We start from the raw sequence: 27,410 nt of genomic DNA, 5'->3' as shown, positions 1-27,410 counted from the left end.
TTTTTATGCTTTAGCAAGAGACACAGAAATGCATTAAACGTTAACCGGTGACACCACAACAAAAGCAAGGAAATCTTTAGTAAAGGGTTGGCCACACATTAATTCACTCATTGTGCCTGGGTGTTATGTAGATATCTCATAACTCTGCTTGATCTTCCTTGTTGTATGTGCTTATAATAGCTTAGTACAACTGCATGAGTTGAGGATAGATTGCCAGTGTTAATTCCGAGTTTCCTTGCTTTTCACTGACATAGTCCGTTCTTGGTGCATGTCATTGTGCTTAGTTATAGCAGCATGTTCATTGAGTAAGATCATGGAGTGTGTTGAAGTTTAGGGAACAGCTACACACAGTGAAATAAATGAATGATGCTTTTATTTTGCATTTTTTGCATTTTGATGCGAGAGGTTTAATTAGTGTAAAGTCTTTTTAACCAACTAAACTGGAGATTTTCTTTTGTAGTGAATCCTATAACTAACCAGTGAAAACACTCAACGAACTGATTGTGGAAATAGCTTGATAAAATCAAGGCAAATAACTTGAGGGGACTAAAACATATTGACTTCTGTTAATGGAAACCTATTGCATTATCCATTACATTAATGTCTATTAGAGACTTGGCCAAACAATATTATTAAAACATACATATTCAATGGTAAACTTGTAAAAACTGGTTCAAAGTGTTATGAATGTGACTCTTTTAGTACAGTATATATTATAAATACAAATCTTATGGACATGGTTCTTACAAACAGGATCTCATAGCACAGGTGCTGACTTTTCAAAGTGCTGGGGGGTGCTCGACTCCGGCTCCACCCCAGGCCCCACCCCCACTTCACCTTTTCCCCCAAGTCCCCGCCCTGCCTCTTCCCAGCCCCATTTCACCTCCAACCACCGCCACTTCCTGCCCTGTTCTGCCCCCTTCCCCAAGCACGCCATGTCCTTGCTCCTCCGCCCTTCCTCCCAGCCTCCTGCATGCAGCAAAACAGCTGTTCGCGTCAGGCGAGAAGTACTGATCCACGCGGGGGAGGATAGAGAGAGTGGATGGGGGCCTGCTGGTGGGTGCTCAGCACCTACCATTTTCCCCCAGTGGGTGCTCCCAGTCACGAAGTCGGCACCTATGACTCTACTTTTTTTTCTAATTCTTTAGTCTTCTATAGCTTTCATGAAAGTGATAAAGAAACTTTTCTCATTTGTATGAAGAAGTTTAAGATACATTTGGGCGATGATAACGGATAACTTGGTCAGATTTTGTACTACACAGGCTAAAAGAATACACTTCTCAGTAACATTTTTCTAAGTTTCTCAAATTATTTTTATATATATATATGTGTGTGTGTGTGTGTATATATGTATAATTGTGTGTGTGTGTATATATATGCGCACACACACACACACACACACACACACACACACACACACACACATACATGTTTGAACCTTTGGTTCCCATGACAAACACAGCTGAGGTACTAGGTCATTTCAAGCCCAAGCTTTGTGTGGATGAGAGTTTTAACTTTGTCAATAATACTTAAAGGAAGTAAACGTTAAGATAGCAGCAGAAAAAAGAGTTTTCAAACCCTGCATTCCTGGTTAGGACAGCCTTCTTTGCTTCTATGATAAGGAACGGGTGCATTTGACAAAAGCTCTGGAAATCTTAACACTAACTGTGCCTGTTCATGATTTTCCTATCCCTCTGTTTGCTGCTCATGGAGGCCTTGCTTCCTGTAACGAACAACTGTCCTTCTGCGTCTAGATACGAAGGATTCTGTTTAGGATTTGCTGTTGTGATGTCAGAATGACTCTCTAGACATTGTGATCTGGGATTTTCCTGTTGCAAAATCCACAAGTGTGAGAGTCAGAGATAACGTGAGAGACTTAGTTCACACTAGATTTTTCCAACTCCTAACTTTGTTTAGTTGGCACTTAAATTATTCCTGGCTGTGTCATTGAATTTGCATGCTTGTAAGTTCTCTCCCTTCTAGTCCTTAAAACCCTACTTTTTTAATCTGAGACAAAATTCTGAACATCACAGAGGTGGTGATAAGAGTTTGAGAAGAAAAAGTTGCAAGGGCAGCAATTTAGAGTATTATGCATGACCAACAACATACAGTGTTGGGGAGGCTGTAAATCCTCTTGATTGCAAGACTGCTTTGGGTTTGCAGTATCCTCACTAGGTTTGAAACATCATGTTCATAATAATAGTATCCATCTTAAACACAGTTGTTTCTAACATAGTGTCTGTAGCCAGTGTGGACAGAGATTAATTAAAAAAAAAAATTAAAAATTGATATAGATTGACTGGGAAGCCAGTCAGTATCAGATATTCTGTATTGTTATTTTTGGGAAAGAAATCCCTGCCCAGGCTCACTTCTACCAAAGCAGTGGATAAAGCCTAGATTAGTGAAAAACAAAAATTTTCCAGATCTTGGGTTTAAGTTTTGATTTATATAACAGTGTTTGTTGCCAAACATGATGGGAGAACCTAATGCCTTTCAAAGGTGCACTGCAAAACAAATTTAAAAAGTGAGTTACGCTGAGTCTTTGTCCACACTGGCACTTCATCAGCAAAACTTTTATTATTCAGGGGTGTTAAAAAAAGAAAAAAACGCTTCCGAACGGCACAAGGTTTATCGATGACAAGCGCTGGTGGGCACAGCCCTGTGTCGACAGGAGCACTCTCTTGCTGACAAAGCTGCTGCCACCCGTGGAGGGTAGAATTTTTTTGTCAGCGGGAGAACTCTCTCCTGCCGACAAACAGCAGCTACACTGCACCGCTTTTAGCGGCACAGTGGTGGCAGCACAGCCGTGTCGCTAAAAGCACCGTAGTGTAGCCATATGAAATATTCTCACCAGCAGGGATCTGTGTGCGTGATGAAGGTGAGGGAGCATTCACAAAGAATAAGTTATAACTGACCTTTATTTAATTCGCGCGCACACACCCCCAAATCCATCTTGTCATGGCTTGGTTTGCTAAATTACACTCCTGAATGTATTATTCTGTAACATTCCATGCAGTGGGTGGATTACAATGAGTTTTAGGTATGTGATGTCTGTCTGTGACATCTTCAGTGAACCAGGACGTACCAAAAGGATTTACAGAGGATAAAAGGACATATTTTTAAACGTTAGTTAAAACTGATTCCTGTGCTGAATGCCTCACACAGTCTGATTAGTGGGAACATTCAGTACAGAAATTTGGGCTTAACTCCCTTTTCATTTGCTTTGCAGTTCCTTCCGTGTCAGATAAGCTTATTATTTGGCATGAACTTTGATTTACAAAGAAACTGTGTGTGGTTTTGATTTTTACAGGACTGGAGTTGCTCTGGATGCATAATTTCCGTGGGATAACCAGGTTAATGTCTTAAATAAGAATAGTGCCTTTCTTCCCAAAAAATCCTGAAGAAATTAACAAATTATACAAAAACAATGAGGAGTCCTTGTGGCACCTTAGAGACTAACAAATTTATTTGGGCATACGCTTTCGTGGGCTAAAACCCACTTCATGAGATGCATGGTTCCACAAGGACTCCTTGTGTTTGCTGATACAGACTAACATGGGTACCACTCTGAATCCTCTCACAAATTATACAGCTGTTGTATCAGTCACTTCTGCAATGTAAACGGTTTATATTTAACTATGCATGGCAACATTGCATACATTTAAGATGGGAAAGAACTAATACTCTGCATGAAACTCTAGAAAATGTAGATAGGTAGAGTGTAATTACCCAAATGGAAGTTTGGCTAGGACACAGCAGCCAGCACACACCTAGTCTTGCAAAAAAAAATACCATGAAATCTTTAAGGATCACAAGTGCTCAGAGTACTTTTACATCTCATCTAAAAGATGTCATCTCTAGCAACACAGTGCTCACTAACATTGAATCCAATTAAAAGGGAAGTGTGCAAGCCACTGATTTAAAATCTCCAAAGTGGACAATCAAAGTACAGCAAGTTAGATGCTGATTTCAGCTGATAAAGGAAAATGCAGAGCAGTTTAGTTTTTAGAGATATTAATTAACTGATTGCTAAACTCAAAGGAGGTTTTAAGACATGATTCGTGGGATACCGACCTAGGCTGTGTCTTCACTGGGAAAAAAATTTGTGTTAAGAACGCTCCCTATTTTTCTGCTTGCCTCAGGAAGGAGGCCTCATGTCATGGAGAGCTGGTGTGGAATCATGGGCTGGACTTTGATTTCACACCACTTGACCAATGTAACTCCATTGATTTCAGTGAATCACATCATTTGTTTATGACAGTGTAAATGAGGTCAGAATCTGGGCTCAAGTGTCTCTGGAGTGGAGAATCAGAGAGAAGTTCATTGCCCATTCATGGATAAGGGAATTGGAAGGTATAGTCTATTTGGAAGGAAGATCAAAGAACACAGGAGACAATTGGGAGGAAGAATGTGTGAGGATGTTTTTTTGTTGGTTTTCTTTTTTCTCTCCAGAGCTTCCAAAATATTTAATTCATGCTGCTTCTGTCCAGGCATGGGGAAAAAGCAAAACATCAGATGTTATATTCTCAAATATGCTTGAACATTTTTTTCAGTCATTTGAATGACGTCTGTGGCTCCATTTCTGTTCAAGATCTTCATCAGTGATTTAGATTATGGCATATACAGTTTACTTATAAAGTATGCAGACAATACCAAGCTGGGAGAGGTTGCAAGTGCTTTGGAGGACAGAGTTTAAAATTCAAAATGATCTGGACAAACTGGAGAAATGGTTTGAAGTAAATAGGATTAAAATAAAAAAGGACAAAGGCAAAGTCCTCCACTTTGGAAGGAATAATCAGTTACACACACATGAAATGGGAAATGACTACCTGGGAAGGAGTATTGCATAAAGGGATCTGGAGGTTATAGTGGATTTTGCAAGTTAAATATGAGTTAACAGTGTAACACTGTTGCAAAAAAATCCAAGCATCATTCAGGGTTGTATTAGCAGAAGTGTTGTAACCAAGACATGAAAAGTAATTCTTCTGCTGTACTCCATGCTATACACTGCTGGCGTATTGTGTCCAGTTCTGGGCACCACATTTCAGGAAAGATGTGGACAAATTGGAGCAAGTCCAGAGGAGAGGAACAAAAATTATTAAAGATCTAGAAAACATGACCTATGAGGAAAGATTGAAAAATGTGTTTTATTTAGTCTGGAGAAGAGAAGACTGTGGAGGGGACATAAGTTTTTAGTACATGAAAGGTTGTTACAAGGAGGAGGGAGAAAAATTATTCTCATTAACCTCTGAGGATCTGACAAAAAGCAATGGGCTTAAATTGCAGCAAGGGAGGTTTAGATGGGACATTAGGAAAAGCTTTCTAACTGTCAGGGTATGCACTGGAATAAGGGCCTCTCCACACTGGCAATTCACAGCACTGCAACATTCTCGCTCAGGGGGTGCAAAAAAAATCCCCCTGAACGCAGAAAGTTGCAGCGCTGTAAAGCGCCAGTGTGTAAACAGTGCCCCGGCATTGGGAGCTACGCCCCTCGTGGAGGTGGGTTTCTTAGAGCCCTGGGAGAGCTCTCTCCCAGCACTGCGCCACAACCATACAAGGCACGTTAAAGCACTGCCGCTGCAGCGCTTTAGCATTGCCAGTGTACACTAGCCCTAAATTGCCGACAGAATCTCTCACTGGAAATTTTTAAGACCAGGTTAGACAATTACCTGTCAGGAATGGTCTAGATAATACTTAATCTTGTTTTGAGTGCAGGGGACTGGACTAGATGACCTCTCGAGGTCCCTTCCAGTCCTATGATTCTGTGACATCTAACTAGCAATCTGGGAGATCCAAACGTTATCTTGGAGTTAGGCTTCCAGTTCTTAGATCTATGCGAAGCTAGGCATTTTGAGTCTGTAGCAGTAAGTTGCAGCCTTCTTCATTCAACAGCATGCCTGTTAATTATCAAGTGACAGAGTCCTGTGGCACCTTATAGACTAATACGTCTGTTAGTCTGTAAGGTGCCACAGGACTCTTTGTTGCTTTTTACAGATCCAGAGTAACACAGCTGTCCCTCTGATACTTGTTAATTATTAGTTGCCAAAGAAGGCATGTGACCACTCTGAGCAGGAGTTGAGGTGCCATGTTACAAGTCACTGTAGCAAAAGGGAAGTTTGGGAAATATAAAGAACATATCAAGGATAAAAGGCTGGAGTAATACTTCCTTTTTGGTAAGGTGTAGGCAAAGAACCTATTCTGGAAAATTTAAGGATGGAAGGGATCAAGTTTTGTTCTAAGAAGTGCCTTGATTCAAGCTGCATGTTTGTTTATTCCTTAGATTTCCGTACTCAGTAACATTAGCATTTAAATGGTCCTAACTATGCTTTGAAGTTAACACCTCTTTGAGGAAAATAAGGGGGTAGGGCTGGATCATGCTTTTGTTGCCATTGTTGTTTAGCTGTAGGCTGTTTACTGCATGACTAGATAGAAAAGTGCAATAAGCCATGGATTATATTGTGACTGCTGTTTCACGAGGGAAGGGCCAGATACCGTCACTTTAAAAAGTGAGGCGCCCAGGTTTTCTCTTTGTGTGATTTCCTTGGAGTTCCCTTTGCCATACTCTTCTTAAGCCACGCACAAATCTGGGTGAATTTCTTGTGGTCTCCTGTCTACTCAGAAAAATTCTCTGGTGCTGAAATGATTTTAAAGATCTGTTCTAAAAAATACATTTCAGTAACATGGTTGTACTGGTCTGAGTGGATGGGGCATAGTGTGGTTTATTGGAAACCTTTTTATTTTGTTTTCTGCTTTTTTTTGCTCATGGGGCAGGTGCACCGTGTTACCTGAGACTATTGAAAACCATTTCAGAGTTGAGTATTTGGGGGTTTTATGAGAGAAGGTTGGAGGGAAAAGGAGTTAAAAGTACCAGTGGTCCTGACCTTATTTCATTTTTGTTATTAGGCCTTATCTATCCTACATCCATGAGAACCAGGGGATCTCATTGGCTCATGGTGTCCATATAACCTGGACTGTTCAAGGTATTAATCAAGTTATGGACACGGTTGGGTCTATACTACACCTTCTAAGCATTTTGTAATTAAGGCCTTATCTTCATTGCAAAAAAAGAGGAGTGTTGCTAACTTGAGATAAAATCCTAGTGAAGACAAGGCAGTTTGTAGGTTTCACACAAGTTAACTGGTCCTGTAAAAAGCCTGTGAGGGAGTTTAGGCTTTAACTCAAACTGCTAACTCCTGTGAAAATGACAAACTGCCTGTCTTCACTAGGATTTTACCTCAAGTTAGCTAACTCTAGTGAACAACACCCTTTTTTTTTTTTTTTTTTTTTTTTTTTTCCCTAGTGAAGGCAACAGATAAGTTTGGGTTTGACTACGCTGTCACTAAATCTCCTGGTTTGGTTACAGTTATGCTGTAGTATATGGCTATTGTGATGTGCAGGTTGAAAAGATGTGCATCAATTTCACTATGAAATGTTTCAGTTCATATTAAGAATACTGTCGTCATAAGAACATTAAGATTGCTATACTTCAAAATAAAGGAGTACAGTTCTCTGGTCTACTCTTATTCACTCAGATTAATATTTGCCACACCCAATCCATGACCCCCCACCATTCCCACCCACAAGCAGAACCGTGTTTGAAGACTTTTCCCTACGCCCCATAAACTGAAATAGTTTTCAAAGCTTTAGGTTTTTTCTACACAAGCACTTAGCTTGTGGCAAGTGGGCGTTGGAATTCACCCTGCACTAGCCTGCTGCACACTAGCTGTCCGTGTGAGCCCTGCAGACATACACTAACACTTCCTTGGTGTGCTTTGAAACAGAAGTAGATTACAGACACTAGGGAATCATTAGTGCTTGGCAGCAGAGTCCACAGTAAGTGTGCAGCAGGTTAGCATGGGGTAGATTTACACCCCATCTTGCCATGAACTGTTGATGTAGACATGCCCTAAGATATCTTCAGTAGAGAAATACATTTTGTGTCTTATCTAAATATTCATTTTGTTTTCCCATACATTTGTTCTTACAAAACATATCAAGGAAATTTACATGCCAGTGGAAAACAACAGGTGACTGGAAATGCATACCACAAATAATATATGCTGATGTTTGTGTAAGTGGTGACGCTGCTGTTGCAGATCATTTTAGCATCTACCTGCCAAAAGCCTTCGGGAATGTAGTCATAGGAGAAGTGTTGGATTGGCAGACATGAAAATCAAAGTCCTCTATGTATCTGGAAAACTGACTACATCTTTGAGTAACGGTACTGCACTGCTCATGTGCCCTCAACTCTAATCTGTGCTAGTGATGGGCATTCAGCTTCAATACTCAGCTAGTCCATGGCACCTCTGAATTGTTGTGGCCTAGACACACTGGGAACTGGACTGACATTGTCAACTCATTTTACATAGATCAGTTGTCAGCTTGCAACCATTTTTGGTGGCCCATCCACGTAAGTGCTCAAATAACATGGTAATGGATGCTGTATAAAAGCCCAGAAAGACAGATATGTTACCAAAAACAAGAAGGTGCCATCTATTTATTCACTAGGAAAAATGGATGCCTGCAACATCTTTTCTGTGATAACTTATTCTTTTCTAGTAACCTCTTGTGGATTGTCACGTGGTTAAATAATACAATAAAGCAAATACTGGTAGCGACATTCAACATTAAAATGTAGTGTTTTGTGGTTAAAAATCTGAAGAATTTGGATTATGTCACTTGAGGCAGGATATCAGGGAAAAAACATTTCTTAGTGCATTAAAATCCTTATGGTCTAACTATGAATCAAATGTCTGTCTTTGGGCACTTGGTGCTATTTGCTACAACACGCAAATCAAAGTGTCCCTGTTTAACCTTGGTTTTTTTCTTCTTCATGGACAGAGTATTAAAATTGCCATGTGATGACAAGATGAACTTTTAACTGGTACATTTATGAATTTCTCCTCTTTCGGCTTTACTAAGAAAACAATTCTCATATCGAGGCATTAAAACAGGAATTGCGATTGACTAATACAGATGGTGGACTCCTTTTCATCAGAGGAGGAAAATGTGAGGAGAGAACACACAAGCCTTATTTATTCAGGAAAATTTGGTTGTTGTGCTGGCCAGTCTGGACTGGGCAAAAACCTTTCTCCAGACAGCTGTTATGAAAGCCCAGTCATTTCATTAATAATAATTTATAATTTGTCCTATTTACACTGGCTGGCACCAACCATCACAACCAAGCTAACTACTTTGGTATTCGAGGTCAGTTCTTGACAACTGTTTCAGGACATGGCACTTTTTTCAGTGTGGGCTGAAAATCTAGAGCTAGCAGAAAATCTGCCTGCTCCCATCTATATACACATTTCATGTGTGAGCATTTAATCTTTATGGTACTGCTTCTAATCTCTGTAAAAACAAGTTATTACCCTTTAGAGAGAACAACACCAGGTTATGGGATAGTTTCAATTCAATTTGTATTTCTAGACTAATCAAAAATAGCATCTAAATTAAGTTCAGAAAGGGGTTAAAAATAATTCAGCCAATGAACTGTGCGCTCTGTTTTGTGTCCATATGGTTAAGTCACAAGAACGGTCATGGGATTTAATTTTCATTCATATGATTAAAATCTGCTTGTTGAGATAATGGAACATGCTTTGAATAGTTTGCATTTCTTAGCAAGAAAGGAGGAGCTACGGCCCAGTAATCATACAGCTAGCAAAAAATTGCACAGCCTTTAAAAACATTGGAGGTGTAAGTAGAAGAAGAAAAAATTGCATCAGACACATCATATGACTAAATGTTGTTTCTTATTCTGAGTTTTTGCCTTATAACAAGCATCTCAGGCATATTTCCAAACTACAATTTACAAAATAAGTGCATGCTCTTTGGGGTCACTTTTTATATTGATACAAATTATGTATACATAGATGCTATTTAATTCCTAGAATTGGAGGGCTGAAGGAGACATGGAATTGATGCTCTTGCCCTATTGATGGCTGCTGATCAAAACACCTTGAGGAAAGGTCATTTTTGAAAAAGAAACTTTTGACATCTTTGTCATCCATCAATGTGATTGAATATTGTTATACTTTCAATTCCTGCTAAACTTGATACAGATTTCCTTTTTAATATAGTCAGTGGATAATACTGGAATATCTGGCAATTCTGAATGATCTGGTTATAACATGAAAATGTTCATCTAAATGAGGATTGTTGTACTGTATTTGCATCTGTGCAAAGGCCCAATCCTGAAGCCGTTACAATGAATAATCCTTATGTTAGGTTTATCCTTGTATAGATGGCTTTTGTGGCAAGGGCATGTAGACTGGGGCCTGACCTTATAAATTAAGGATATGTAAGATTATTCTCTCTGATACATACACACTTCGCTCCACATCAGTTTTCTGTGTCTAAGGCACAACAGGGTGTTGAAGTTTCTACTTTTCTGAGTTATAGGATGGAGCAAAGGCATCAAAGGAAACTTCCATGAAAGAATTACCAATGAAGGAATCACCAAGAGGGAATTCAAACCTAGAATCTTGTTACGCTGGCAGGGAGCCATTCATGTCACATGTAGGACAGATGAGAATTCTAAACTATTCAGGAAAGAGAATTTTTAGGCTCTCTTGTTTCTCCTCATCAGTGCAAGGTTTCATGAAGCATCTCTAGGCGTTTTACAAAGGCTTGGTCTACGCTACAAAGTAAGGATGACTAGCTGCCTTGTGTCAACCTAGCTGTACATGTGTCTACTCTTAAATTTGTGTCCCAGAGATGTAAGTGCCCCGTTACAGTGATGCAGTAACGCCGCCTTCCTGAATGGGCTTGAGCCATGGTGGGTGTAGGGACATCGGTGCAGCACAAATGCAGGCACTGCCTTACTTATGTCCACCTTAACAGTTGTCCAGCTGCTGTCCCACAGTGCCTGATGCTGACAGCTCTGGTCACAATTGTGAACTCCAGTGCCCAGGGATCACGGAGACGACAAGGCCTCCTTCCTCTTTAAAGCCCCGCAAATTTTTGAAATGCCTTTTCCTGATTGTCCAGTTCGTCAAGCACACCTAACAGCTCTCCACTGTTGTGTGCAACTGCCCAGCTGACCATGCCAGCTCCAGTTTCACTCCAGCTTGGAGTAGATGGGAGATGTTGGATATCCTGGGCCTGTGGGGAGAAGAGGCTGTGCAAGATCAACTACAGACCAAAAGCGCAAACAACTGTCATTCTGCATCTGCCAGTCTGATAATTGAATCTTTCTTTGGTGCTGTCGAGGCCAGTGTATGGCTTCATGAGCAAGGAGTAGGCTGGGTCCCCCACAATCATTACTGGCATTCCAACATCACCAATGGTAATCTGCCGGTCGGAAGGGAAAGTCCTAGCTTGTAGCTTTTTGAACACTCTTGTGTTCTTACAGATGCATGTGTCATGTACCTTCACTGACCAGCCGGCACTGATGTTGGTGATTCACCAATGCTTGCCTAACCATAGAAAAGTCACCCTTTCTGTTGATGTACTCTGTGGCCAGGTGATCTGGTGCCAAAATAAGGATATGTGTGCTATCACTCCACTGCAGTTCAGGAACCCATTGCTGCAAATCCATCCACCATGTCCTGTACAGTGCCCAGAGTCACAGTCCTGCATTGCAGGACATGATTAAAGGCCCTGCACACTTGCATGACAGTGGTCCCCACGCTGAATTTCCAAAATGATTTCCCATTGACTGGTGATAGTCCGGCATTACACATTTCCATGCAGTGATCACCATGCTCTTCTCCATTGTCAGTGCAGCTCTCATTTTGGGGTCCCTGCACTGGAAGGCAGGGGTTTGCTCTGCGCACAGATCCAGGAATATGGCCTTGCTCATCTGAAAGTTGTGCCGGCACTGCTAGTTATCCCACACCTGCATTATGATGCAATCCCGCCAGCCAGTGCTCATTTCTCTGGCCCAGAAGTGGTGCTGCACCATCTGCAGCTGCTCTATGAATTGCAGGGTCTTATTAGGCATCCTTTTCAGTACTGATAACTGTGCTCAATTAGAGGTAAGGGTGCTGGATTGAGTTGTTTTGTGTTTGTCTTAATTTTGAGATGTGATCTCACCTAAGTGGCTAAAGAATTAATGGAGCACCGGGACTGACCTACCCTTCACTCTAGCTGGTGTTTTCTCAGTATCTTCATTCAGTAATGGCCAGTGTTCTCATAATTCCTGCTCAGATTATATATGTCTTAATCTTTCACCTATATCATAAAAGGTACACATTTAGAAAAGAGGTCAATACTTTTATAAAGGTTCTGCACATGTCTTCATTACAGTCATTGAGATTTCCCTTACATTAATTCAAATCTTTGTCCTGTGCGCAGCACTCGTGTCTGTCAACATAGCCATTTACCTCTGGATCATCCTGCACCTTTCCCTAAACATGGCGTTGCTACACCACCAGCTGTAGAATACATCCACTTTAAAACCCCGTTACTGAAATGTATTTAAATAGCTTCTTAACTTGCTACAAAATGTAAAGTACACTAGCACAAACATGTTTCTGGGAATGTTTGTCTTGAAGGTTTTCACATATCTCTGCAGAAGGATAGCTGTATGTCTAAATAACATTCCAGTGAGTTTTCTGAAAGGTTAAACTAGGGTCACTGGCATTTACCTACTTGTTTTGGGAGAGGTTTCACTAGAAAGTTAATTATATTTAGCAGTTTTCATTTGTTCACTTGACTGCTATAGTTCAGCATAGATGTGATTTCTTATTTACTGTCACTCTTGAACTTTGTATAATGATAGAACACAGATAAATGTTCTTTCTCAATCCTTTTCTGATAAAACGTCTATAGTGAGAGTTCATGCTTATAAATAAGATCCTCTCCGGATTTGTACCAGCAAACATACTTTAACTTCATTTGATCAGAATATAAATTGGCAATGTATTGTTGAATGTTTTTTTGATTGAAATGATTAATTTACTTTATATGCTATACAGCTCGTGGTATGTATAAAGCCAAGTTGAGTTAGTATCTTTGGCAGGGAAAAATAGGTTGACCTATTTTGCTGCCTATGTAAAAAGGTAATGTAAACATAGCGATTGGATTCAACCGTGCGCCTGCTGAAGTCAGTGGCAAAACTCTGTTGACTTTACACAAGCAAGATTGGACCCTAAATCATTTAGCATTCCAAAGGAGACAACTGCATGACTTCTGCAGATATTTATTTTTTAAAAGTGCCAAGACACTGAAACACTTAACAAAATCGAATATTTGTAGAAATGTGTATAGTTGATGCAAATTATCATTGTACTACTTAAAAAATGTCCCCTAAATCCAGACCAGACACTTTTCTTGAATCTTCCCACCGTTGTGCTGCCATTGGTGCAGATCCACAGATGGTTGCAATGAGTGAAACTCTGGTGTAGACTAGCCAATGATGTTTTAACCAACATGGGCTAAATAACACTGTTAAGCTACAAGTGGCTGTCCGAATACTGATACTGCTTTCAGTGGAATGATAGCTGTGGGGCAATCTTAAGGAAAATACTAATGCAGACAAGGCTTTTCTGAATATAAGAAATAGTGATTATGGGATTAGACTGTAGATGCATACCTTCAAACGACGAAAAATTCTCTTTTCATGCTGCTATGTAAGTGTGACATGCAGATATTGAGAACTGCACAAATTCTGGTCTTTAGCACTATAGTAATATTTAAAGTAAAGTAATAAAAAGGAGAATTGCATAAATCAGTGTTTAAAAATTAAACACAGAGCTTGTTTCAACAAATCTTGATAATTTAGAAGTCTGTTCTTTTTTTTTTTTTTTTTTTAAATTTCCCATTGTTTCTCTTACTGTAGTTTGCTGGGACTTTATCAGATGGTTTGGGAAAGACAATGGATAACCGACATCAAACTGAAAGAGAGTACATTCGATACCATGGTGCAACCAGTGGAGAACATCTCATCGCTGGGATCCATGGACTTGCTCATGGTAATTTGTGCATCAATAGATTATACTACTGTAATATCAGTTGCTTTATTATTTCTGTCACTGTGGTTTCAAAGTGAAAGGATTCAGAAAAACAATGCAGTTCAATTTAAACTACTCCACACTGGTTAGTAACGTGTGGCTTAAGATAATGGAGCAGTTGCTGGCTTACCTTTTAATTTAATTGTGTTTTTAATTTTGGCAAAGGCACCTGGATTTGAGAATAGGTCCTATTTAAGTGTACTGTTGGATATCAAAACTAAATTTAGGAAAGAGATCAGCCAAAATTTCTAATTTCCATATAGGTTCATAAATATGCATACAATCTCTTTGTAAATGACAATAATAAAATAATATTCAGGCAGTGGTACAAACGAATGAATAAATGTATCACACTTATCTTCCCCTGCTTTCACTCAGTTCCCGCAGATTCTAGTTTTCTTGCACAATCTGGCCCTTAGCCTGGCTGTGTTCCAAGTTGCATCTGTTTAACTTTCAGCTGTCTTAAAAAAACCAAAACTTTATTTAAACTGGTGCAAAAGACAGTGTGGATACTCTTAATTTGATTGAAGACAGGCTTAGGTCAATTTAGCTTGAGTCGATTCTCTGCTGAATTAAGCTAAATCGATATAAGCCAGATTTAAATCATTTGAATGTTTACACTGTATTTTGTATCAGTTTCATTAAATTTGTTTGAAATTGCAGCTTTAGTTAAACTGGTGAAATTTCAAATGCAGTCTGTATGATTATCAAAAAGTCTTGTATTTAAGAAATGTAAAATTAGGGGGAAATTGTTTATTCAGTCTCCGGTATTAGACTGAACTAGTTTTCTAGGTATTTGAAGTCCCATCACTTGAGATAGGTGATGGGCCAAAAATGGAAAAGATTCATTTCTGTAAGTTGTTTCCATGTCTAACTCTTGTAGTTCACTTAAGTGCAGGAATAAAAAAATTTCTATGCAGAAGATAGCAGTGAAGTTCTAAATGGATCATGTTAGACTTTCCTGTGAATGCAAAGCATTTTGGTTGTTCCAGTTACAGAACATTAGGTGTGTTCTAAAATCAGGTATAAATTATGTTGCTAGCGACATGTGAAATCTGAAATACGATTGTTTAATGAAGAGTCAATTAGAAACATTCATTAGCCGATTAGCTTCTTTGACTTGAATTTTTGTTGTTGTTTTTTTAGTTTTTTAATGTTTCCAATTTCCATTTCTTCAAAGAAGGAGTTGACTGTTAAATTCTGTCTGCTGAACTGTAGTTTTCCCAAATACTCCACCGTATGGCAAAGTTACCCAAATGAAACAATTAAACATAGCATATGCTATATGCTTCTCTACTCCAGAACTTATATACCAACAATACTGTTCGTACCACCAACATCACAGTGTTTACTGTCTTTTGGCTGTGATGTAAAATCTGTAGTGCAGTCAAAGAAGTCAGTGAAGCTAAGTCAGTTGATACCAGCTGAGGATCTGCCTTTTAAGTTCCTAAGCCCTTGTAAGCCCTCAAGTTCTCATGGACATTAACATTTTGTTAGAATGAGCTGCCGATCCCCAGTGTCCTGGTCAAAATTCCACTTCGCCTGCTTAAATTTCTCTTTGTATTTCCAACTGAGCACCATATTTTTTATTTCCTGTCCTAAGCTGTTGTGTAATATTTTGTGTTCTGTTAAATCTTTGTCACACTGTTGGAGGTGGCCTCACTTCAGCAGTAGACACAATACTTTTATGTATATATAGCATCAGGATAAAATGCCCTATACAAATATAAGACTATGTTATTAGATTAATTTTAAAAATCCATTCATAATTCAAACTTTTCATGTACTGCATTAAGTGGGTAGCATGCTTTTCCACTACCAGGAACGTTCAAAAAAGTAAATCATTTAACATTGTCAACATTGTCAATTTTTTATTTTTAGTGGCAAAGCAGTTGGTCCACTTACAGTTTTTGTTGTCTTTGCTAGGTATCATTGGTGGATTAACAAGTGTAATAACCTCAACAGTAGAAGGTGTCAAAACTGAAGGAGGAGTCAGTGGTTTCATATCAGGCCTTGGGAAAGGGCTGGTTGGCACAGTAACCAAACCAATGGCTGGTGCCCTTGATTTTGCCTCTGAAACAGCACAGGCAGTGAGAGACACTGCAACTCTTAGTGGCCCCAGGTCAGTGAACACTTTTCTTTTCTAATCATAATAAAGTGTTTTCAAAACCATATTGCAATACCTTCTGCAATTTTGTAATGGATTTTGTTTCCTAGCCCAAAGGAACTGTAATTTTGTAATTATTATTTTGTATTATTAGTTTTGCCTCTAGTTTATTTAATTACCTCCTTTCTTAAATACTGCATTTGTAGTCTTACTAATGTGGCCGTGTGTACTAGTAAAATTGGTACAGAAAAGCTACAGTGTAATGTATGAGATTCTCATTACTAAGAACATAAGAACGACCATACTGAGTCAGACCAAAGGTCCATCTAGCCCAGTATCCTGTCTTCCGACAGTGGCCAATGCCAGGTACCTCAGAGGGAATGAACAGATCAAGTGATCCATCCCCCATCGCCCATTCCCAGCTTCTGGCAGACGAAGGCTAGAGACACCATCCCTGTCTATCCTGGTTAATAGCCATTGATGGACCTATCCTCCATGAACTTATCTAGTTTTTTTAACCCTACTATAGTCTTGGCTTTCACAACATCCTCTGGCAAGGAGTTCCACAGACTGACTGTGCGTTTTGTGAAAAAATACTTCCCTTTGTTTATTTTTAACCTGCTGCCTATTAATTTCATTTGGAGACCCCTATTTCTTGTGTTATGAGAAGGAGTAAATAACACCTTATTTACTTTCTGCATGCCACTCATGATTTTATATACCTCTTTCATATCCCCCCTTAATCTTCTCTTTTCCAAGCTGAAGAGACCTAGCCTCTTTAATCTTTCCTCATATGGAAGCTGTACTATACCCCTAATAATTTTTGTGTCCCTTTTCTAAACCTTTTCCAATTCCAATATATCTGTTTTGAGATGGCACGACCATATCTGCATGCAGTATTACTACATCATATTATAATAAATCAGGAAAAAGTCTGAAGAGCTTAAATATGATAAAGAAATTGCCAGCGTGGCATCCTGATGCAGAATTGAACTAAAAATGTTCTTTTTTAGGCTTCCATTAAGAATTAATAGGAAAACAGATGTTTTAAAGAAGTTGAAGAGTTCTGAAGATAATGTAATAGCCACATCCCTTCTATTTTTCTTTTGCAAAATCAGTTTTTACCAAGAATATGTATATATGTGTGATTGTGCATGTGCACACGTTACTCCTGGGGGAATTCTGTGCCAAAAAAATTAAAAATTCCATGCACAATATTTTAGTTCTGCAAAATTATGTATATTTTATTTGTTAAAATAACCCAATATAATCAAGCTAGTTTCTGTTATTTTGGTAATTTATTCCAAAATACCTGTCAACAAGTATGTCTGTAGCAATGTAGATGGCAATAAAGATTCCCCCAGGAGTAGAGAGTTAAAGAAACCTCTACGACAAGCCAGTTCCTGTTTCTCTGTTATGCTTTTACTGGGCGCCTCAGTCTAGGTGTGTCACATGTGCTGGCTGGGAAAACTCTGCCTTTCTGGTCTCAGACACCTGCCTTTCACCCCTGAGCCCAGACATCCACATCCCCTAACCCCAGAGCCCATCTGTGGGGCAACTCCAAGCCCAGATACTCTTACCCCCAGAATCCAGCTGCATGTACCCCCCATTTATTTCTCTTCCCATATCAGGATCCTCCATTCTCCCCATGTGCCAGCAGTTCTGTCTGCCCTTCCCCGTGCCCTCTATTCCTCCCTAAGCCAGGGACTCGGTGTGCACCCTGATTCCCATCTCCCCCCAAACCAAGGGTTCTCTGCCCCCTCCCCATTTTTACCTTCCTACCAAAGCAAGGGTTCTGTGTTTCTGTGTGCCACCTCTCTGCCCCCCCCTCCAGGATCCACCTTTTGCTCCTTTGGCAGGGACTCTGTATGCCTTCTGTTGGGCAGACACTATGCCTTTCTCTGTGTGTTCAGTGGCTTGCATGTTGTGGGCACTACCAGAAATAAATAATATTTAATTATATTAAACATATTTAAGATAAATGTTGTACAAAACTGATACAAATAATAATGGCAAAATAAATGAGGGAAAGGGGAAAGAATAGGAGAGTTCCAGAGAGTTGGATCTACAAGAATAAACGTTTTATTTCCAGTGGTTAAGTGGCATTCAGTTCCTGTATGTTGATGCTCTGTTGTGTTACTTCATGCCTTAGGAACTCTGTCTGTTGTATAAGATCCTGCACAGCAAGGGGGTTAAAAAATCCAGGTATATTTATTTTGTGATTTTCAGAATGGTGGTTTTGGGTTTTTTTTTAAGTCTTTCCATTTGGTTTTTCCATTTCCTGCATTTTATTATGCCACACTCAGAATCCTGATGCGTCTGCCATCACTATTTCAGTAAAGAACAATAAGCTTGATGAAGTGTGAGTGAGGTGCAGGAAACTCGTAAGAATGCAAACCTAGATGTACTTTGTTGTGGAAGTAGGAAGTGTTCCAAATGCACCAGCCTTTTTAACTGCCAATGAATGTATTACATGTAAAAAGAATTAATGTTAAGATTCATAAGGTTCAATTAGCCCATCTGCTGTTGGTAATGATGAATTTTTGTATAATAGGGCCCCACACTTTACCTGCATCAAACGTAACAGTAAATTTGAGCAGCGACTAAATGAGCAGGTTGGGGGCTGGGAAGGGAATAGGAGCAGCTAGCATATAGTTATATGCACTTGGGACTTAGTTTAATTTGTAGAATTGAAATGCCAGGGATCATAGTTTGGGTAAGTAAATAGGGATTTAGAGAAAAAACCCATATAGAGTATGATTAGAAATGTTATATCTCAGACAGTAGAAGGTTGGGACACATTCAAACAAAATAACTGATGTGTTAACCTAAGCAGTCTCAGAGTTCATTTAAAAAAAACAATTATACTCTTTTTTTTAAATAAATGATTATGAAGGTTGTACTATGTTCTATTAAAATGCGTATATCATGATGTGCACATGCATACAATATCTGCATTCATGAATTTCCAACCTATTTGCAATATTACTAGTGATGAGGTTGCATGACAGATGAGAAACTAGACTTCAGGCAAGAGCTAGCTTTGTCCACCTGCTATCTGCCTTTGTAGCACAATGCCCTCCTGATGGTGGCTGACTGAGTACAGATTAGGAAATTTCTATGATTTGAACCAGAGCTGAGCTTCCACTGAATTTATAATAAGTTTTGTTTGTCATGGACCTACAGCAGCATGAGGTGAAGTTCATCATCATGCAATTTTCAATCCTTTGCAAATTAACAAATTTCCAGTTTAGTTGGATGGTAAATGAATATCAGAAACCATACAAGACATCTAAATATAATGAGTAGAGGACAAAAATGTGTCCAGTACACAGAAATCTTATATTGTTGCAACTGTCCTTTGAAAATCCATTGACCTATAAACCTTTCTTAAAGCAAAAAAAATTCTAGTAATTAATTTAGGAAGCCTCTTTACACAGGTGTGACTGTATTTGTTTTTCATAAAAAGATTTTAATCACAGATGTATGGATCTTATAAATTAAAATACACTCAACTCCACTTATGTTGCAAAAGTTCATAAAAGAATCCCACACCCACTTTTCTCTGTGATTCTCTCATATATTCAAGCCACTAAATTGTTCTTTGGACGACAGGGAGAACAACAACAAAGGATTTTGACTTGTTTCGACTGTTGTGTACCAATAGCCCCCTGTTGCATTTGTTAACTGTTCAGCTATGTGTGGTTTGGAATCAAAATAAAATGCTGTTCCAAACTGAATCAGTGGCTCAGGGTTGCACTTGCTGCTCTACATGTGCTGGGCCATGACTGTTCCGAGTTAAGAAGTATACAGAAATAAATGCGCCAGCTGATCTGAGTAGTGTTGCTTAACCTTGCAAAGTATGAATTAAAGTAAGTTTACTGTCATGGATGGACTCAAAGTCTGTGGTTGACACTATTCCAGTGCTGAGATCTCATTCTGATCTCAGATACAGGCGGGCACACGTGGCCAGATACCTAGAAAAATCCGCTGTATAATTTCAATAGCTGATTTCAAGTATATAAGACAAATTATTGTTATGGGTAAAGGAGCATTTTTCTAGAACCTCCATCTGTTGTCGTTTTTATGATGTAGGAGTGGGGAGTTATGTCTTCAGTATGCTATTAGTGCAATGGGGAATTTTCTGTTAAGTATCTCTGACAGTAAATGAGGTTGTAGTTGGTACAAGCCGTGCATGTTCCGGAATCAAGCATTCTTGTTTTTGTGATGTCTAAAAGTTGGAACTGTTTGTTCTTCTTCAAGCGATTGCTCATATCGATTCCAATTAGGTGTGTGCACGCCCCGTGCACAGTCATCAGAAAGTTTTTCCCCTAGCAGCACCTGTCGGGTTGGCTGTGGAGTCCCCCTGGAGTGGCGCCTCCTCAGTGCTCTATATATGATCCTGCTAACCCGGCGCCTCCTCAGTTCCTTCTTGCCACCAGTGACAGTCATTGGAACTGTGGTGTCTTGCTCAGCAAGCTCTCCAAGTTTCCCTAGCTTCATCTGCTTTAGTGTTTGTCTTCCCTGGTTAGTTATTAATTAGTGTAGTATTAATAATTCACTGTTGGGAATGGGGAGTTCCCCTCCAACCCGACTGCACTCTCCCTGGGGACTGCCTAAGTCCCAGGGGTTCAAATCCTGCAACAAGCCTATGCCAATGGGCAACCCCCATGACACTTACTTAAAGTGTCTGGGGGAAACGGATCAGGTGGATACATGCAGATTTGTGAAGGGTTTAGCCCAATAACGAAAAATGAGCCGAACTTTAGACAGAAGCAGCTCCTTATGGAGGCAGCACTTAGACCACAAACAGCATCGGCAGGAGTGCATTGGTGCTTAGTGCCCCGGCAATGGTAACAGAGAGGGCTTTGCAGTGCGGAAACAGTCGGAGACAACTCGGCACCAGTCCCATTCCTCGGGGCAGAAGTGGCACTGGAAACAAGAGAGGAGTTGTTCCCTGACTTTGGGCTCACCCCCTCGGAACAGGCCAATAGGTGCTTCCCAGGGAGGAGTCCCCAGTGCCGAAAACTTTGGAGCCTGCACTGTTGACTTTGGTCCTGCAAGGGGGTCCGTTGAGTCCGGTGCAATTGGACTCACCATGTGAGGTGGTGGAGGAGGTGCAACTTCCTTCCACCCCAGACACATTTGATGCCACAAGAGACCTCATAGATATGACAGCACTGCAGTCACTGGCCCTTCGTGCCAAGTCTCTGATGCCACAGTGTGTGGCACTGTTCCGTGGAAAACCAGCAGTGCTCTGCCCCTCAGTGCCACCACCTGAAGCAAGATACCACTAGGAGTCCCAGTGCCACTCGGAGTCCCAACGCTGATCACACTCTAGGACATGGTTAAACTCGTGGCACTGTTCCAGGTCCTGCCAGCACTCCAGTTCAAGGCATTGAATGCCAGCACAGTCCATCTCAGTGCCTTTCCATGTCATCGTGCAGACCCTGCTCAAAGTACCACTCCAGGTTGTGGTACCACCCTCTAGCCTTGCTGCACTGCTCCCCGCTGGCCCTCGTGGTCTAGGTCCCTTCCGAGACGGGGTTTAAACATTTAGAGCAGGCCCAATGCAAGTCAGCACTGGGCAGACCCAGCCCAGTGAAAGCGAGTGAGGGTGGAGGAGAGCCAGCCACACGGGGAGGTGGAGAGGCCTTGGAGGAAGAGTGGGGCAAGTATGTTTGTGTGATTAGACAGTTGGCAACTCTAAAATCAGAAATATATGGAGATGTATCTATCTCATGGAACTGGAAGGGACCTTGAAAGGTGATCGGGTCCAGCCCTCTGCCTTCACTAGCAGGACCACGCACTGATTTTGCTCCAGATTCCTAAGAGGCCCTGTCAAGGATAGAACTCACAACCCTGGGTTTAACAGGCTAGTGCTCAAACCACTGAGCTATACCTCACCCCCAGCATGGCCCTGAGCTAGATTCCTAAGTCTATATTCCATATGGGGTCTGCTGAGCCTCATAGGCTGCCAACAGGAAATGGGCAAATGCCTGTCACCAGTTGCCACCATCGCTCTAGGCCTCTCTTTCTTCCCCCAAGCAGACTTGCTAAGTGACTGCTGTAGTAGTAGGGATCTTTTGCTGCTGGCCTTCTGTGGCTCACAGGGGTGTGAGGACTGAAGAGACTGAGGGACAATTTCTTTGCCACCGCAGAGTCTGTGTAGCAGACGTGGATGGAATGCATCACCTCCCCCCCTCACTTCACAATACTAAATTAGCTTCTCAAAAAAAAACAAAAACTGACTTGTGCTTTAAAATGCTAAATGTATGTAAAAGTACAATCTTTTTTATTCCGTGTTCTAGAAAGTACAGTAAATGATGATTTATCTATCTACTGCTCATCAACATTATTACTATGGGCTATAAAAAGTTATTAAAATTGTTTTTGGACTCTTCTTCGGGTGTCATTCATGTCCAACTGAACTCCAATTTGGCAGAAAAATCTAACTAAGCTACAAACTTAACCCCCCAGTTTTAAGATAGATGTTCCTTTGTCTGCAGATTTAAGAGAAGGAACCAAAATAAAACTACTTATAATAGAAATTCAGTCACCTCCTACACAAAGTGGGAGCTAGATGGCTGGCTAATGATTGCTGCTTATGGTCACAAAATATTCCGAAAAGCAACTGAAACATCACTGCCTCCCTCTTAAGTATAGCTGTCTCCACCAAAGGACCAAAATTGTCTTTTAAGTGATGTCTTTTTTCCTTCTGTTTGGCTGAACTCTAAATAGTCCCTAATACTCAGCAGCCTAAAACAAAACATTGCTCATTATAATGCAGCTTATGTAAGGCTCTTACCAGTTCCTGAGAAATTGTTTAAAAAAAAAGTTATTTGAATAAAGTTGTGAAAGTGCAAGATTCGTGTTCTATTAGATTGTCTGATGGAAAAAAATATCCATTTCTTGGTCATGGTAGTTTAATATCATTGCTAGAAATGAGGCATATTTTTCCTTTTACCATTTTGGTTCTAAGTTACCTTGATTGATTCAATGGAAACTGCTAGATATCAGGTGCACACCTTGGAAAAATAGAAAGCTTGGAAACGAACCAAGTATTGTGAAGGCACTTATTTTACATTTCCAGTTCTGCCATTTGTGGATAGAACTATTGCAAATCTGACATTTTTTTTAATGTGTGCATTTGTGTGCTTAATATACGTTTTAAAAATAAAAGTAGAGATCAAAATTAATAGCCTTAGAATTCATTCATCCTCAAACTCAGTGGTATAAAAGACCCCTAGGTAAACAGAGCCTGATTCTGTTTTGCGGGACAGTCACGCTTCCAGCTGAGTTGCATACTTATTTTTGAAGTTCCACGATATGTGAAACATTCCACATTTTGGTCTAAAGCAGAATGTTTATTCCACTTGTTAGAGAATAAGGAGCCAATTCTTTTTCCATATGGATGCATTTAAATGTTTAGATGGTTGTGTTAGGGAATATATTTAACATTTTTCTGTCTGCATTATACTCTAGTATAAAATATTTTCTTCTGAAAAATTACTCACCTTGCCCTAGGGTTGGAAATTTCTACCCTTTTCAGTACAATTTAATGATGCAAGACTCTAGTAGATTAGAGAGCCGAGAAGCGTACTTGCTTAGCTGAATTCACCAAAACTTATTGCTTTATTATAAACTTATGTGCTCAGAAATTTCTATAACGTTTTAATGTTCCCTTTCGTGTCATAAGTAATTTTTATGCTGGTTGAGCTATTCCGAGCACATGCAGACCCAGAAATCTGGAGTTCTGCTGACCTTTCACAACCCCGTGGTCTTGGACATGTTACTTAAAATTCTGTCTTGGTTTCCTCATTTGCAGAATTGGGAGTACAATACCTAGATCACCAAGATGTGGTGTGGATTAGAAAATGGAAAGCACTATAGTATTTATAGAATTCTAGATTGTTGAGTCTGTTAACATGCATACAGTCACAGTGCAACCACAAGTTGGAACTTTGAGTTTTTTTAATTGTTATTTTGTGGTTAAGTATTTACAATCTTCTCAAAAGAACTAGGTTCTTGTCCTGGGGCGCATCTGATCTATTCTTTTAGTTTTCCAGTTGCATAGGTGGCTGTTGCATGCTTTAATTACTATTTTTCTTTTTGTCAGCATTAAGAATAATAAATACACTCATTATACCCTGGTGCTGACAAGTGTCATGCAGACACATTTAGAAGCCCTGTCATGCCTGCTTCATAGGTCAGCCTGAATCTCACACATTTGGCAGAACTGTGGGCAGGAGTTGCAGTTTACCTTACAGCCACTGAAGAATGTGGCACCAGAGCCCCACAGAGGAGGAGTAATAAAGAAATTTAGTTCCAAAGACTGCAGGATATCTGAGGAAAGTGAATCTTTGGATTGGCTAAAGAGGATGGGGCTGGAAAGGGATGAGGGTAGAATGGGGACGGCTGATGGGGAGCATAGGAGAAAAGGGGGGATCTTGTCTCATTTCAAATCCTCATTAACTCCCAGGCTCCCACTACCCCTCTGTGCCTAGAAGTTGCCTCCTTTCTCCCCATCCCAAGGTCAGGGGTGCCATGTTGGCAAGGCAGTGTGTGTGCACCAAGTTAGCCCTGCTGCTGGCCTATAGAAGAACACATTGTTCTATTCACCAGAGCTGTCAAATAGACCGCCTTCATCAACACCAAATCCATACAGTTTATTAAGGTAAAATATATGGTTATATGCCAATTAGCTCATTAAACATTTTTGCATAAAATATCACACACGGAGCTATACAAAACTTGGAAGCTATGGGAGTCAGTTTTTTAATAGTTGCAAGTGTCTTTGGGAGAATCATAAAATCCTGGATGCTAACAAAGTGTAGTAATGCTAGCTAATCTGGATGGAGACAAGTGTAATGAATTAATTAACATTAAGTGTAGTTTTGAACAACATATTTATTGGCCAGCATGGTCACAGTACATCATTTGTGAGAAGTATCACTTTTAAGGCAGGAATTTCCTGTAGTGATCTTAATGTCATCCCAACATGCCTGTAAGTCAGTTGGGTGTTGGGAGTGAGTTGAGTGGGTCAGGCATTACATTTCCTCCTCTCTTAAAAGTGACACGTGATACATCACAATAAATCACTAAAAGTTCCTTTGCAAAAGATCTGTGCAAAATGAACTGAATCTACCAAATATTAAGGATGGGAAGACATTCCATTTCAGAACCCCTAAGCAGTGATACTTAGACTTTTTAATGTGTGTCTCTTTGCAGCACACTACTAAAACACTGTGTGATTTAATTATTAAGCAGTCGGGATGCTTTTGCTATGTTATCACCAATTGTAGTTGATAAAAATAATAATACTTGGGCAGTCATTTTTGCTGTGAGAATTATATAGTAAATAAAACAATGAATTCACACTACTGTGGCTCTTTTGGGTTATGCTGATTGCTAATTTGACTCCTGAATCACTGAGGTCTGAGCATCACTACCCTAAAGTAATGCTGGCTTTTTCTGTTCCTCTCTGACACCATAGCATGCACCATAGAGGGATGATGTACTAGAAGGGCTGTTTAATCTAGCATATAAAATCCAGTAGCTAGAAGTTGAAGCTAAAATATTCAAACTGAAAATAAGGTGCACATTTTTAATAGAGTAGGTAATTAACCATTAGAGCAGTTTACCACTGGATGTGGTAGATTCATCACTCAGTCTTTAATCAAGATTGCAGGCCTCTCAAAAAAACAAACTCTAGTTCCAGCACAAGTTACTGAGCTCCAAGCAGAAATTACTGGATAAATTTCTATGGTTGTGTTATGCAGGTGGTCAGACTTAACTGATCATAATGGGTCCCTTCTGGCTTTAAAATCCATTAATCTATGTTGCGACACACCCAGCTAGCACAAACTGTGGTTGGAGCATGGAGCCAAACCATGGAGGCTGGGATAAGTGGTGGTTTTATAGCATATGGTGCCAGTTTAAAAACGTTTCATGTACTTTTAACAGGTTGTATTTTAAAAGCCTGACCTCCTGATGAACTTCTTCAGAAGAAAGAAATCCTATAATTGCATAAGCTGTCTGAACTTCTGAAGCATAAACTCATTTAATTTGTGAAGAAAAACAAACTTAATATTGTTTTGTCGGAGATAAACTTAACATTAGTTCTGTTCTTTATGAAACAAGAAAGGACAGCTGGCTTAATTTTTTTTAATGTCAGGGCATTGGGAAGATATTAAAAGAAAATCTGTCTTGACAGTGCAGCATACATTTAATTTATTAGCAACTAATGTGTATGATTTGATATTTTATTTTGAATGAGTTTTATATTTTCTTCTAAGTACTGCAGTGTCACATACAGCGGTTCTGATTATTTCCACATTTGTGTTGCATACTGGCAAAAAGCTCAATCCAAAACCAGAAAACTCTCCTGTCGTTGAATAGATATATTCAGAAAGCTGTCTTCGAAAAATCTGCTTTAATGCATGCTACAGTACTTTTGTTAAGAAAACACGCATTAAAACTTTTTCTTGTAATTCACAAGGTAGTAAAAGGAATTTTCTGATATTACCCTTTAGTAATCTTGGATACATGCCTGTGGGCTTTTGGAGAGCCTTATTTGAAATCCTTTTTTATACCACAATCACATTCAATACAGGAAATTGCCATTATGGCTTTCACTCAGACTTCTGCCAAAGCAGCTTAACTCTGACCAGAGACTTTTCCTTAGTTATTATTGAACTATGTTGTTTTTTTTTAATATCAGCAACATGAGATTGAAAAATCAAGAATTCACTTTCTGAAATGTCAGTAGAAGCAAAGGATCAGACGGGTAGCCGTGTTAGTCTGGATCTGTAAAAGCAGCAAAGAATCCTGTGGCACCTTATAGACTAACAGACGTTTTGGAGCATGAGCTTTCGTGAGTGAATACCCACTTCGTCAGATGCATGTCTGCAAGTGGGTATTCATTCACGAAAGCTCATGCTCCAAAACGTCTGTTAGTCTATAAGGTGCCACAGGATTCTTTGCTGCTTTTATAGAAGCAAAGGATTACTTCATGGGATTAGCCAGTTCTAACAGGTTTGTTGGACCATGTTAAATTAGGAGCACTTTATTTAGGGCTAGCCTTAATGCGTAGTAGAAAATTCTCCTATGCATATGTACTGGGTCTTAAAAATGTACTTCTATCCAGAAGAGAGGCCATGTAGCTGTGCAGTAAGATCTTGGTTCTTGGACAATGTCAGTGAGTGACCAAATGGCTTTTAAAATAAAAAAAAAAATTGTATGTCTTTGCCTCCTCTGCTACCCCTTTTCGTGTCAGCAAATAGGATTGTAGCATTCAAACTGATGATAAAGAGACATAGGAAGATAAAAGGGAGTCTCTGATGCGT

The 27,410-nt window shown here is 39.8% G+C and overlaps 1 protein-coding gene across 11 annotated transcripts in view; it reads left to right on the top strand.

The window, feature by feature from the left end:
* The window catches only part of VPS13D (vacuolar protein sorting 13 homolog D), a 191,016-nt gene that overhangs the window by 126,128 nt on the left and 37,478 nt on the right, over nucleotides 1-27,410 (top strand). For all 11 annotated transcript variants that reach the window (XM_030537965.1, XM_030537973.1, XM_030537971.1 and 8 more), the window contains 2 exons: nucleotides 13,784-13,916; nucleotides 15,882-16,077. In XM_030537965.1, coding sequence (XP_030393825.1) covers nucleotides 13,784-13,916; nucleotides 15,882-16,077 — 329 coding nt within the window. The remainder of the gene's footprint in view (nucleotides 1-13,783; nucleotides 13,917-15,881; nucleotides 16,078-27,410) is intronic.

The sequence above is a fragment of the Gopherus evgoodei genome, chromosome 18 (assembly GCF_007399415.2).
Source record: "Gopherus evgoodei ecotype Sinaloan lineage chromosome 18, rGopEvg1_v1.p, whole genome shotgun sequence".
NCBI lineage: Eukaryota > Metazoa > Chordata > Testudines > Testudinidae > Gopherus > Gopherus evgoodei.
This window is presented reverse-complemented; position numbering and strand designations above follow the sequence as displayed.